This window comes from Lethenteron reissneri, chromosome 57 (assembly GCF_015708825.2).
Source record: "Lethenteron reissneri isolate LAM-NWPU_2019-01 chromosome 57, ASM1570882v1, whole genome shotgun sequence".
NCBI classification, from domain to species: Eukaryota; Metazoa; Chordata; class Hyperoartia; order Petromyzontiformes; family Petromyzontidae; genus Lethenteron; species Lethenteron reissneri.
In genome coordinates, this window is record NC_083835.1 from 9,438,161 (window position 1) to 9,452,569 (window position 14,409).

At 60.4% G+C, this 14,409-nt stretch overlaps 1 protein-coding gene across 1 annotated transcript in view; it reads left to right on the forward strand.

Moving 5' to 3' along the window:
* The window catches only part of ABCC4 (ATP binding cassette subfamily C member 4 (PEL blood group)), a 59,864-nt gene that overhangs the window by 12,390 nt on the left and 33,065 nt on the right, over positions 1 to 14,409 (forward strand). Inside the window, exons 2-3 of the mRNA XM_061575243.1 lie at positions 4,256 to 4,376; positions 13,141 to 13,371. Of these exons, the coding sequence (XP_061431227.1) occupies positions 4,371 to 4,376; positions 13,141 to 13,371 (237 nt within the window). The 5' untranslated portion in view covers positions 4,256 to 4,370. The remainder of the gene's footprint in view (positions 1 to 4,255; positions 4,377 to 13,140; positions 13,372 to 14,409) is intronic.

A 14,409-nucleotide genomic window follows, 5' to 3' on the forward strand; every position in this document is an offset into this window, starting at 1 on the left:
ACCACTTTATCTCTCATCACTGTATCTCTCTTCACTTTATCTCTCATCACTTAATCTCTCATCACTTTATCTCTCATCACTTTATCTCTCATCACTTTATCTCTCTTCACTTTATCTCTCATCACTTTATCTCTCGTCACTTTATCTCTCATCGCTTTATCTCTCATCACTTTATCTCTCATCACTTCATCTCTCAATGGCTTTATCTCTCATCACTTTATCTCTCATCACTTTATCTCTTACCACTTTATCTCTCATCACTTTATCTCTCATCACTTTATCTCTCATCACTTTATCTCTCGTCACTTTATCTCTCGTCACTTTATCTCTCATCACTTTATCTCTCATCACTTTATCTCTCGTCACTTTATCTCTCATCACTTTATCTCTCGTCACTTTATCTCTCATCACTTTATCTCTCGTCACTTTATCTCTCGTCACTTTATCTCTCGTCACTTTACCTCTCATCACTTTATCTCTCATCACTTTATCTCTCATCACTTTGTCTCTCATCACTTTATCTCTCACCACTTTATCTCTCATCACTTTATCTCTCACCACTTTATCTCTCACCACTTTATCTCTCATCACTTTATCTCTCATCACTTTATCTCTCATCACTTTATCTCTCAGAGATTAGGGTTCATTGTGCAGTCAGCGGAGACCAGGTTGAGACCATCAACTCAATGCACTTGAGAACCCGGTTTAACCAGTCGATGGGTCTCTATCAACGTCTATGGGTCTCTGTGTGAGTCTATGGGTCTCTGTGTGAGTCTATGGGTCTCTGTGTGAGTCGATGGGTCTCTATCAACGTCTATGGGTCTCTGTGTGAGTCTGTGGGTCTCTGTGTGAGTCTATGGGTCCCTACCAACGTCTATGGGTATCTATGTTAGTCTATGGGTCTCTGTGTGAGTATATGGGTCTCTGTGTGAGTCTGTATGGGTCTCTGTGTGAGTCTGTATGGGTCTTTATGTTAGTCTGTATGGGCCTCTGCGTGAGTCTCTATGGGTCTCTGTGTGAGTCTGTATGGGTCTCTATGTCAGTCTATGTGGGTTTCTGCGTGAGTCTCTATGGGTCTGTGGGTGTCGTTGAATCTGTCTGTAAGTTAATGGTGGACCGAGCTGAGGCCATCAGCTGATTGCCACACGTTGCGCAATCTCGCGGAGCAAGGCCGCGTGGTGTTAATCGCCAACGAGTTATTTATAGACTCACACAGAGACCCACAGACTCACACAGAGACCCATAGGCTTACACAGAGACCCATAGACTCACACAGAGACCCATAGGCTTACACAGAGAGCCATAGACTCACACAGAGACCCATAGGCTTACACAGAGACCCATAGACTCACACAGAGACCCATAGACTCCTCACACAGAGACCCATAGACTCATCACACAGAGACCCATGGGCTCACACAGAGACCCACAGACTCACATTGAGGCTTATAGACTTACACAGAGACCCATGGACTCCTCACACAGAGACCCACAGACTCACATTGAGGCTTATAGACTCACACAGAGACCCATGGACTTGCATAGAGACCAACAATGTTACCGCAGAAAGAAGCCGGTGGCTTTATTTTTGCAGCGCTGCACTTGCCGTGAGCGGGGCATGTCGACGGCGCAACTCGCTGGCACGTCGTGGACGTCTCTGGCAACTGGTTGCGTGCAACTGAATCGCGTGCAACCGAGTTGCATGCAATGCCACACGGACCGGCATTGCTTGCACGTCGTGTACATCTGGCAACCGAATTGCGTGCAACTCCACGCAACCGGCATCGCTTACATGTTGTGAACGTCTCTGGCAACTGGTTGCGTGCAACCGAATTGCGTGCAACTGCGCGCGATTGCGCAACCGGCATGGAGCGGAAACTGCCGCTTACCGAGAGAGAGGCGACGATTGACCCCCCCGCTCTCCCTCGCTCTCTCCACGGATTTTATTTTCCTTCCATCCGTCGATTAATTTTTCCGCTGATTTGGCAAAAAACCAAAAATATCCCCCAAGGAGCAGTCGTCGCTTAGCAACCAACAGAACCCCCCCCCCCAATCGACCCCCCCCCACTCGCCCCGCCCCCTCCCCCATCAGCCGCAGCAGCACGTGGTCTACCCACTGCTGGATGGAGGCCTCCCCCAAGCCCCTGACCCCTCTCACGATCCCGCGATCCCACCCGGCGCCGGCAGATGAACAGATTTCATCGCTCCATCTCCCTCCTGGGTTGTGCGACCTCTCAGACGCACGCCCAGAGCCTCGTCCCTTGGCTCCCGCTAGGGGTCGGCACGGTTTGGCTCAAACCACCAAACCGCGGTTTGAACCGAACCAAATCGGTTTGGTTTGGCTCTGCTTGAACTGGTTCGGTTTGGTTTGGGGCTACGAAAACCGACTCGGTTTGGCTCGGACAGGGTGGAACCGGCTCAAACTAGTTTGGTTGGTTGTGAAGGCCGAGTACAGCAATATCAAGCACATGATGACGGACATTCTCAACCAGCGCTACCCAGCGTTGACGACGGACGCGGCGCCGAAGGCGGCGCCGCGTGGCGGCATTAACATCCTCTTTGACATGGTCTACGCGCCCAACGCTCACGACGGCGCCGCCTCCGAGGTCGACCGCTTCCTGCTTGAGCCGACTCAGGACCTGAGCATGGACGTCGTCGAGTGGTGGAAGCTGTACGGCGGCAAGTACCCGCGCCTGCGACGCGTGGCCCTCGACTATTTGCCTATCCCGGCGTCGTCCGTGCCCTCCGAGAGAGCAAACTCGGCCGCCAAGCGCTCCTTTCTCGACCGATCAAACCTGCACAAGTGCACGTTCAAGGCCGAGATGTGTGTGCGCTCGTGGGCGCGGATGTTGCCTAGTGTTGGGGTTTCCCTGCCATTGAACTACCACACTGCGTTCAAGGACATTGGGCGTGCCAAGCTTGAGGAGATGGCTGTGGACGACATCGTCGTCCAGTACTTGCTAGTGAATCTCAATATGAAGAAAGCCTGCGTAGAAATTAGCGATTAATACACTTGATATTTGTATTGAATGCGAATATTGTTTGCCGCGCATCTTTTCGGTTCAAGCCAACTCAAGAGGTTTGGTTTAGCTTAGTTTGGTTTGGTTTTGGTTTGGTTTGGTTCAGTCGTCGCTGGTTTAGTTTGGTTTGGTTTGCTCAATTTGAAACCAGTTTGAGTCGGTTCAAACCGTGCCGACCCCTAGCTCCCGCTCCGTTAAGATGGCGAGATGTTGACTACCTCGCCTGGTGTGCAGGAGGTCGTGGGTTCCATCCCGACCCTGACGCCTGCTGCTGTATATTTGGAGTTTGCATGTCTCTCTCTCATCATCATCACGATGGCTAGGAAATGTTAACTACCTCGCCTGGTGTACAGGAGGTCGTGGGTTCGATCCTGACCCTGTGACACCTGCTGCTGTATATTTGGAGTTTGCATGTCTCTCTCCCCGCGGTCGCGTGGATTTTTCTCCGGTTCCTTCGTTTTTTTCCCCTCCACGTAACTTGAAATCAACGTCGCCATGCGTTTAGGGTATTTGACTGCCTTACAGTTCCACGCGATGTTGGTGACCCACTTGGTGGAGCTATCATCCGTGATGGTCAGGTCGCTTCTGACGAAGAGCTGCACGTAGCCTTACCTGGTACAATGCAAAAAAAATAGTTTATAGTTTAGTAGAATAACAAATGGTTGAGTTTGATGCTTGATCACCGCTCGCCGTCCCGTCGAGGCATGAAGCGGCCTTCCCTCATTTCCGCTTAGCTTCTCTCCAGATCATCGCGATATATCCACTGCTGGATGAAGTTCAGCGTTGTTGTGTCATGTGCCTGCGTGTATTCTCTAATCCACGCGTCCCTGTGTGCATCCGTCCCTGTGTGCCTCTGTGTGTGTCCCCGTGTCTCCCTTCCCTCTCCACATGTCTCCTCCATGTGCCTCTCCATGTCTCCCAGTGTCTCATTGTGTCTCTCCGCGTCTCCCCGCGTCTCATCGTGTCTCCGCGTGCCTCCCCGTATCTCATCGTGTCTCCGCGTCTCCCCGTATCTCATCGTGTCTCCCCGTGTCTCATCGTGTCTCCGCGTGTCTCCCCGTGTCTCATTGTGTCTCCCCGTGTCTCATTGTGTCTCCCGGTGTCTCCCCGCGTCTAATCGTGTCTCCCCGCGTGTCTCCCCGCGTGTCTCCCCGCGTGTCTCCCCGCGTGTCTCCCCGCGTGTCTCCCCGCGTGTCTCCCCGCGTGTCTCCCCGCGTGTCTCCCCGCGTGTCCAGGTACTGGGACGCAGAGCTGCGGAGGGCCACGGCCCGGGGTTGCAGCCCGAGTCTCACCAAGGCGCTGTGGCGCTGCTACTGGAGACGCTACGCGCTGCTGGGCATCTTCACCCTGATGGAGGTCCTCCCTCTCCTCCCTGTGCACGCACACACAGAGATGCAGAGAGAGAGATGCAGAGAGAGAGATTCAGAGAGAAAGATGCAGAGAGACATGCAGAGAGATTCAGAGAGAGATGCAGAGAGACATGCAGAGAGATTCAGAGAGAGAGATTCAGAGAGAGATTCAGAAAGAGATGCAGAGAGAGAGATTCATAGATAGAGATGCAGAGAGAAAGACGCACATACATAGACATAACAGACTGTAGGGGCAAGTGCTGTTAGCGAGCACCGATGAAGGCCGGAACGGCACTCGAGGGGGTGGGTGGCCAGCACCACGCCCGACCACCTTTGTCTCCCTAAAGGCAATATTTACGCATTGCACCAGGTACTAATTTGAGGCTGAGTCGACCTAGGGGAGGCCCAGGACCGATTCAGATCATCGTCACTGGTGTTGGCTGTGAGCGGGAAACGAACTTGGGTTGCCGGGTTCGTAGCGCAGCGTCACGCTAACCGCTGAACGGCCGTTCCCTACATGCACACACACACACAAACAACAACAACAACAGCCGCCATTCGCCACTAAGTGACGGTGACGCCACCACGGCGCCTGTGCCAGACCAGGTGCACTTTGAGGCCACGTGAAGTGTTGAAGGCTTCGCTGACAGGAGGTCTCGGGACAGACGCAGGTGCCATGGGTTGGCAGACTTGAGACGACTTGCAGATACACCACTTTGCCAACTTTTATTGCTTTTTATCCGCCCGGCGCTCAGCTGGTTGTTGTGAGCGCCGCTCCTTTGCCCTCCGCTGTTGTTGGAGGGCGACTGCCTCCAACTTCCCGGTAGCAGCAGCAGCAGCGTGCATCCCTCTACATTTGAGAAGTGCTCTTCCCGGCCATTTTGCGAACAAAGCAGTGGGTCACCTTACCTGCCGACTGGGCAGTCGGCTCCGGTGACACTGGACGAGCAGGAGCTGACGCGTCACCAACGCTCGCGGCACCTGTGCGCTCCCCCAGCCGCCCTTGAGTGAGCCTCCCGCACCTCGCTCACACTTCCAGAGCGAGCCTCCCGCTCCTCGCTCACACATCCTGAGCGAGCCTCCCGCACCTCGCTCACACACCCTGAGCGAGCCTCCCGCAGCTCGCTCACACTTCCTGAGCGAGCCTCCCGCACCTCGCTCACACATCCTGAGCGAGCCTCCCGCACCTCGCTCACACTTCCTGAGCGAGCCTCCCGCACCTCGCTCACACTTCCTGAGCGAGCCTCCCGCACCTCGCTCACACACCCTGAGCGAGCCTCCCGCACCTCGCTCACACACCCTGAGCGAGCCTCCCGCTCCTCGCTCACACATCCTGAGTGAGCCTCCCGCTCCTCGCTCACACATCCTGAGCGAGCCTCCCGCAGCTCGCTCACACATCCTGAGCGAGCCTCCCGCAGCTCGCTCACACATCCTGAGCGAGCCTCCCGCTCCTCGCTCACACATCCTGAGCGAGCCTCCCGCTCCTCGCTCACACATCCTGAGCGAGCCTCCCGCGCCTCGCTCACACATCCCTGAGCGAGCCTCCCGCACCTCGCTCACACATCCTGAGCGAGCCTCCCGCTCCTCGCTCACACATCCTGAGCGAGCCTCCCGCACCTCGCTCACACACCCTGAGCGAGTCTCCCGCACCTCGCTCACACACCCTGAGCGAGTCTCCCGCACCTCGCTCACACATCCTGAGCGAGCCTCCCGCTCCTCGCTCACACATCCTGAGCGAGCCTCCCGCACCTCGCTCACACATCCTGAGCGAGCCTCCCGCTCCTCGCTCACACATCCTGAGCGAGCCTCCCGCACCTCGCTCACACACCCTGAGCGAGTCTCCCGCACCTCGCTCACACACCCTGAGCGAGCCTCCCGCACCTCGCTCACACATCCTGAGCGAGCCTCCCGCGCCTCGCTCACACACCCTGAGCGAGTCTCCCGCACCTCGCTCACACATCCTGAGCGAGCCTCCCGCTCCTCGCTCACACACCCTGAGCGAGTCTCCCGCACCTCGCTCACACATCCTGAGCGAGCCTCCCGCACCTCGCTCACACACCCTGAGCGAGCCTCCCGCAGCTCGCTCACACATCCTGAGCGAGCCTCCCGCTCCTCGCTCACACACCCTGAGCGAGCCTCCCGCACCTCACTCACACATCCTGAGCGAGCCTCCCGCACCTCGCTCACACACCCTGAGCGAGCCTCCCGCACCTCGCTCACACATCCTGAGGGAGCCTCCCGCACCTCGCTCACACATCCTGAGCGAGCCTCCCGCACCTCGCTCACACACCCTGAGCGAGCCTCCCGCAGCTCGCTCACACATCCTGAGCGAGCCTCCCGCTCCTCGCTCACACACCCTGAGCGAGCCTCCCGCACCTCGCTCACACATCCTGAGCGAGCCTCCCGCACCTCGCTCACACATCCTGAGCGAGCCTCCCGCGCCTCGCTCACACATCCCTGAGCGAGCCTCCCGCACCTTGCTCACACATCCTGAGCGAGCCTCCCGCACCTCGCTCACACTTCCTGAGCGAGCCTCCCGCACCTCGCTCACACACCCTGAGCGAGCCTCCCGCAGCTCGCTCACACACCCTGAGCGAGCCTCCCGCACCTCGCTCACACACCCTGAGCGAGCCTCCCGCTCCTCGCTCACACATCCTGAGTGAGCCTCCCGCTCCTCGCTCACACATCCTGAGCGAGCCTCCCGCAGCTCGCTCACACATCCTGAGCGAGCCTCCCGCTCCTCGCTCACACATCCTGAGCGAGCCTCCCGCTCCTCGCTCACACATCCTGAGCGAGCCTCCTGCGCCTCGCTCACACATCCCTGAGCGAGCCTCCCGCACCTCGCTCACACATCCTGAGCGAGCCTCCCGCTCCTCGCTCACACATCCTGAGCGAGCCTCCCGCACCTCGCTCACACACCCTGAGCGAGTCTCCCGCACCTCGCTCACACACCCTGAGCGAGTCTCCCGCACCTCGCTCACACATCCTGAGCGAGCCTCCCGCTCCTCGCTCACACATCCTGAGCGAGCCTCCCGCACCTCGCTCACACATCCTGAGCGAGCCTCCCGCTCCTCGCTCACACATCCTGAGCGAGCCTCCCTCACCTCGCTCACACACCCTGAGCGAGTCTCCCGCACCTCGATCACACATCCTGAGCGAGCCTCCCGCTCCTCGCTCACACATCCTGAGCGAGTCTCCCGCACCTCGCTCACACATCCTGAGTGAGCCTCCCGCGCCTCGCTCACACACCCTGAGCGAGTCTCCCGCACCTCGCTCACACATCCTGAGCGAGCCTCCCGCTCCTCGCTCACACACCCTGAGCGAGTCTCCCGCACCTCGCTCACACATCCTGAGCGAGCCTCCCGCTCCTCGCTCACACATCCTGAGCGAGCCTCCCGCACCTCGCTCACACATCCTGAGCGAGCCTCCCGCTCCTCGCTCACACATCCTGAGCGAGCCTCCCGCGCCTCGCTCACACACCCTGAGCGAGCCTCCCGCTCCTCGCTCACACACCCTGAGCGAGTCTCCCGCACCTCGCTCACACATCCTGAGCGAGCCTCCCGCACCTCGCTCACACACCCTGAGCGAGCCTCCCGCAGCTCGCTCACACATCCTGAGCGAGCCTCCCGCTCCTCGCTCACACACCCTGAGCGAGCCTCCCGCACCTCACTCACACATCCTGAGCGAGCCTCCCGCTCCTCGCTCACACATCCTGAGCGAGTCTCCCGCACCTCGCTCACACACCCTGAGTGAGCCTCCCGCGCCTCGCTCACACACCCTGAGCGAGTCTCCCGCACCTCGCTCACACATCCTGAGCGAGCCTCCCGCTCCTCGCTCACACACCCTGAGCGAGTCTCCCGCACCTCGCTCACACATCCTGAGCGAGCCTCCCGCTCCTCGCTCACACATCCTGAGCGAGCCTCCCGCACCTCGCTCACACATCCTGAGCGAGCCTCCCGCTCCTCGCTCACACATCCTGAGCGAGCCTCCCGCGCCTCGCTCACACACCCTGAGTGAGCCTCCCGCGCCTCGCTCACACACCCTGAGCGAGTCTCCCGCACCTCGCTCACACATCCTGAGCGAGCCTCCCGCTCCTCGCTCACACACCCTGAGCGAGTCTCCCGCACCTCGCTCACACATCCTGAGCGAGCCTCCCGCTCCTCGCTCACACATCCTGAGCGAGCCTCCCGCACCTCGCTCACACATCCTGAGCGAGCCTCCCGCTCCTCGCTCACACATCCTGAGCGAGCCTCCCGCTCCTCGCTCACACATCCTGAGCGAGCCTCCCGCGCCTCGCTCACACACCCTGAGCGAGTCTCCCGCACCTCGCTCACACATCCTGAGCGAGCCTCCCGCTCCTCGCTCACACATCCTGAGCGAGTCTCCCGCACCTCGCTCACACACCCTGAGTGAGCCTCCCGCGCCTCGCTCACACACCCTGAGCGAGTCTCCCGCACCTCGCTCACACATCCTGAGCGAGCCTCCCGCTCCTCGCTCACACACCCTGAGCGAGTCTCCCGCACCTTGCTCACACACCCTGAGTGAGCCTCCCACGCCTCGCTCACACACCCTGAGCGAGTCTCCCGCACCTCGCTCACACATCCTGAGCGAGCCTCCCGCTCCTCGCTCACACACCCTGAGCGAGTCTCCCGCACCTCGCTCACACATCCTGAGCGAGCCTCCCGCACCTCGCTCACACACCCTGAGCGAGCCTCCCGCAGCTCGCTCACACATCCTGAGCGAGCCTCCCGCGCCTCGCTCACACACCCTGAGCGAGCCCCCCGCACCTCGCTCACACATCCTGAGCGAGCCTCCCGCACCTCGCTCACACACCCTGAGCGAGCCTCCCGCACCTCGCTCACACATCCTGAGGGAGCCTCCCGCACCTCGCTCACACATCCTGAGCGAGCCTCCCGCACCTCGCTCACACACCCTGAGCGAGCCTCCCGCAGCTCGCTCACACATCCTGAGCGAGCCTCCCGCTCCTCGCTCACACACCCTGAGCGAGCCTCCCGCACCTCGCTCACACATCCTGAGCGAGCCTCCCGCACCTCGCTCACACATCCTGAGCGAGCCTCCCACGCCTCGCTCACACATCCCTGAGCGAGCCTCCCGCACCTCGCTCACACATCCTGAGCGAGCCTCCCGCGCCTCGCTCACACATCCTGAGCGAGCCTCCCGCACCTTGCTCACACATCCTGAGCGAGCCTCCCGCTCCTCGCTCACACATCCTGAGCGAGCCTCCCGCACCTCGCTCACACACCCTGAGCGAGTCTGCCGCACCTCGCTCACACACCCTGAGCGAGTCTCCCGCACCTCGCTCACACATCCTGAGCGAGCCTCCCGCTCCTCGCTCACACATCCTGAGCGAGCCTCCCGCACCTCGCTCACACATCCTGAGCGAGCCTCCCGCTCCTCGCTCACACATCCTGAGCGAGCCTCCCGCACCTCGCTCACACACCCTGAGCGAGTCTCCCGCACCTCGCTCCCACATCCTGAGCGAGCCTCCCGCTCCTCGCTCACACATCCTGAGCGAGTCTCCCGCACCTCGCTCACACACCCTGAGTGAGCCTCCCGCGCCTCGCTCACACACCCTGAGCGAGTCTCCCGCACCTCGCTCACACATCCTGAGCGAGCCTCCCGCTCCTCGCTCACACACCCTGAGCGAGTCTCCCGCACCTCGCTCACACATCCTGAGCGAGCCTCCCGCTCCTTGCTCACACATCCTGAGCGAGTCTCCCGCACCTCGCTCACACATCCTGAGCGAGCCTCCCGCTCCTCGCTCACACATCCTGAGCGAGCCTCCCGCGCCTCGCTCACACACCCTGAGCGAGTCTCCCGCACCTCGCTCACACATCCTGAGCGAGCCTCCCGCTCCTCGCTCACACATCCTGAGCGAGTCTCCCGCACCTCGCTCACACACCCTGAGTGAGCCTCCCGCGCCTCGCTCACACACCCTGAGCGAGTCTCCCGCACCTCGCTCACACATCCTGAGCGTGCCTCCCGCTCCTCGCTCACACACCCTGAGCGAGCCTCCCGCACCTCGCTCACACATCCTGAGCGAGCCTCCCGCTCCTCGCTCACACACCCTGAGCGAGTCTCCCGCACCTCGCTCACACATCCTGAGCGAGCCTCCCGCTCCTCGCTCACACATCCTGAGCGAGCCTCCCGCACCTCGCTCACACATCCTGAGCGAGCCTCCCGCTCCTCGCTCACACATCCTGAGCGAGCCTCCCGCGCCTCGCTCACACACCCTGAGTGAGCCTCCCGCGCCTCGCTCACACACCCTGAGCGAGTCTCCCGCACCTCGCTCACACATCCTGAGCGAGCCTCCCGCTCCTCGCTCACACACCCTGAGCGAGTCTCCCGCACCTCGCTCACACATCCTGAGCGAGCCTCCCGCTCCTCGCTCACACATCCTGAGCGAGCCTCCCGCACCTCGCTCACACATCCTGAGCGAGCCTCCCGCTCCTCGCTCACACATCCTGAGCGAGCCTCCCGCGCCTCGCTCACACACCCTGAGCGAGTCTCCCGCACCTCGCTCACACATCCTGAGCGAGCCTCCCGCTCCTCGCTCACACATCCTGAGCAAGTCTCCCGCACCTCGCTCACACACCCTGAGTGAGCCTCCCGCGCCTCGCTCACACACCCTGAGCGAGTCTCCCGCACCTCGCTCACACATCCTGAGCGAGCCTCCCGCTCCTCGCTCACACACCCTGAGCGAGTCTCCCGCACCTCGCTCACACACCCTGAGTGAGCCTCCCGCGCCTCGCTCACACACCCTGAGCGAGTCTCCCGCACCTCGCTCACACATCTTGAGCGAGCCTCCCGCTCCTCGCTCACACACCCTGAGCGAGTCTCCCGCACCTCGCTCACACATCCTGAGCGAGCCTCCCGCACCTCGCTCACACACCCTGAGCGAGCCTCCCGCAGCTCGCTCACACATCCTGAGCGAGCCTCCCGCTCCTCGCTCACACACCCTGAGCGAGCCTCCCGCACCTCACTCACACATCCTGAGCGAGCCTCCCGCACCTCGCTCACACATCCTGAGCGAGCCTCCCGCACCTCGCTCACACACCCTGAGCGAGCCTCCCGCACCTCGCTCACACATCCTGAGGGAGCCTCCCGCACCTCGCTCACACATCCTGAGCGAGCCTCCCGCACCTCGCTCACACACCCTGAGCGAGCCTCCCGCAGCTCGCTCACACATCCTGAGCGAGCCTCCCGCTCCTCGCTCACACACCCTGAGCGAGCCTCCCGCACCTCGCTCACACATCCTGAGCGAGCCTCCCGCACCTCGCTCACACATCCTGAGCGAGCCTCCCGCGCCTCGCTCACACATCCTGAGCGAGCCTCCCACACCTCGCTCACACATCCTGAGCGAGCCTCCCGCACCTCGCTCACACACCCTGAGCGAGCCTCCCGCAGCTCGCTCACACATCCTGAGCGAGCCTCCCGCTCCTCGCTCACACACCCTGAGCGAGCCTCCCGCACCTCACTCACACATCCTGAGCGAGCCTCCCGCACCTCGCTCACACACCCTGAGCGAGCCTCCCGCACCTCGCTCACACATCCTGAGCGAGCCTCCCGCTCCTCGCTCACACACCCTGAGCGAGTCTCCCACACCTCGCTCACACATCCTGAGCGAGCCTCCCGCACCTCGCTCACACACCCTGAGCGAGCCTCCCGCAGCTCGCTCACACATCCTGAGCGAGCCTCCCGCTCCTCGCTCACACACCCTGAGCGAGCCTCCCGCACCTCACTCACACATCCTGAGCGAGCCTCCCGCACCTCGCTCACACACCCTGAGCGAGCCTCCCGCACCTCGCTCACACATCCTGAGGGAGCCTCCCGCACCTCGCTCACACATCCTGAGCGAGCCTCCCGCACCTCGCTCACACACCCTGAGCGAGCCTCCCGCAGCTCGCTCACACATCCTGAGCGAGCCTCCCGCTCCTCGCTCACACACCCTGAGCGAGCCTCCCGCACCTCGCTCACACATCCTGAGCGAGCCTCCCGCACCTCGCTCACACATCCTGAGCGAGCCTCCCGCACCTCGCTCACACATCCTGAGCGAGCCTCCCGCTCCTCGCTCACACATCCCTGAGCGAGCCTCCCGCACCTCGCTCACACATCCTGAGCGAGCCTCCCGCGCCCCGCTCACACATCCCTGAGCGAGCCTCCCGCACCTTGCTCACACATCCTGAGCGAGCCTCCCGCGCCTCGCTCACACATCCTGAGCGAGCCTCCCGCACCTCGCTCACACACCGTGAGCGAGCCTCCCGCACCTCGCTCACACATCCCTGAGCGAGCCTCCCTCACCTCGCTCACACATCCTGAGCGAGCCTCCCGCACCTCGCTCACACATTTTTTTGTCGAGCGCAGTCCCGTCCCCGCGGCCATCCGACTCCGGAGTGGGGACCGAGAGAGAGGGCCGGTTGGAATTTCGAGTTTCTTTCAACGCACGCACAGACAGACTCACACGCATGCACGCCCACACACACGTGCTGGGCTTACAAGGGGGCGATGGTGCGTCTGCGCGTGTCCGCGGGTGTCCACATGTCCGTCTGTCTGTATGTCCGCGTGTCTGCGTGTCCGTGTCCCCAATGCCCGCGTGTCCCGCGTGTCCACATGCCTCCCGTGTTTCTGCGTGTCCGACGTGTCCCAACGTGTCCCAACGTGTCCCCACGCGTGCCCCAAGTGTCCCCAACGTGTCCCAAGTGCCCCACGTGTCCCCCCCCCCCCCCCCCCCCCCCCGCTCCTTGCTGCAGGAGTCTGTGCGCGTGGTGCAGCCGCTGCTGCTGGGCAAGCTGCTCAACTACTTCGAGGGGACGCTGCAGGGCTCCGAGACGGTGCCCCCGCGCCTGGCGGCCTTCCTGTACGCGGGCGGCATCTCGCTGTGCGCACTCACCTTCGCCATCACGCACCACCTCTACTTCCTGCATGTACAGCTCGCCGGCATGCGCATCCGCGTCGCGCTCTGCCACATGGTCTACCGCAAGGTGCGCGCGCGCGTTAGCGGCCCTCCGTCAAGAGTTCTTTTCAAGTTTTCTTTCATTTGGTGTCGCTCTGTGAGTCATGCGACTCTTGAGTCGGGTGCAACCGCCACAAACAAAATATGAACGGAGAGCATCTTAAAGCGACGATAAACCAGCAAATCTTCCACACAAAAAAAACGCGGTGTGAATACATCCCAGTCTGATGCAAGTCAAACAATAACCATAATACAATTTAGATTACCAATATGTTTTCGAAATCACCAAAATAACGCTCTAAAAACAATGTAACAACAGTAATCATAAGAACTGTGATTTAAATTTAACAATATATATAACATGTACGACCAAACTAAATGACGTCATGCACCGAGGGGGGGGGGAGGTCAGACATTTGTGACGATGTGTGACGAGGGGGGGAGGGGGGGGGGTTGAGATATGTGATGTGACGTCAAAATGCGCAACTTTAAATATAACCAACACGTTCTACTTAATTAAATAGAATTATAACACGCTCACAAGCATGTGTGAGTACGTGCGGTGTATCACACACATAGTAGTGCAGCGGTTAGCGGCGTTCTGCACTACGACCCAGAGTGCGATTGCCGCTCATAATCAGCATCAGAATCTTTATTCATCCTTTGAGAAATCCGATGAGCCGTGAAGCTCTTTATCACACACGTCCAGTAGTTTCACAGATGACCTGTGCTGCTTAAGGCCACCAACATCCATGACGGATATCTAAATCACTCCTGGTCCTGCCCTAGGTCGACTCGGCCTCAAATGAGTAGCTGGTGCTGTGTATAAAACATCGCCACTGGGGAGACGAAGGCGGCCGGGCGCGGTGTTGGCCACCCACCCCCTCGTGTGCTTTGCTCGCATTCATAGGTGCTACTCGCTAACAGCACTTGCCCCAGCAGTCTGTTAAGGCTATGTGTGGGGGTCCTTCGTCTTTGATTAGGTAAGTGAGTGAATGACTGATGTGTTGCTTAGGTGAGTGAGTGAATGAATGAGTGATTTACTGGGTTAGTGCATGCTTAAATG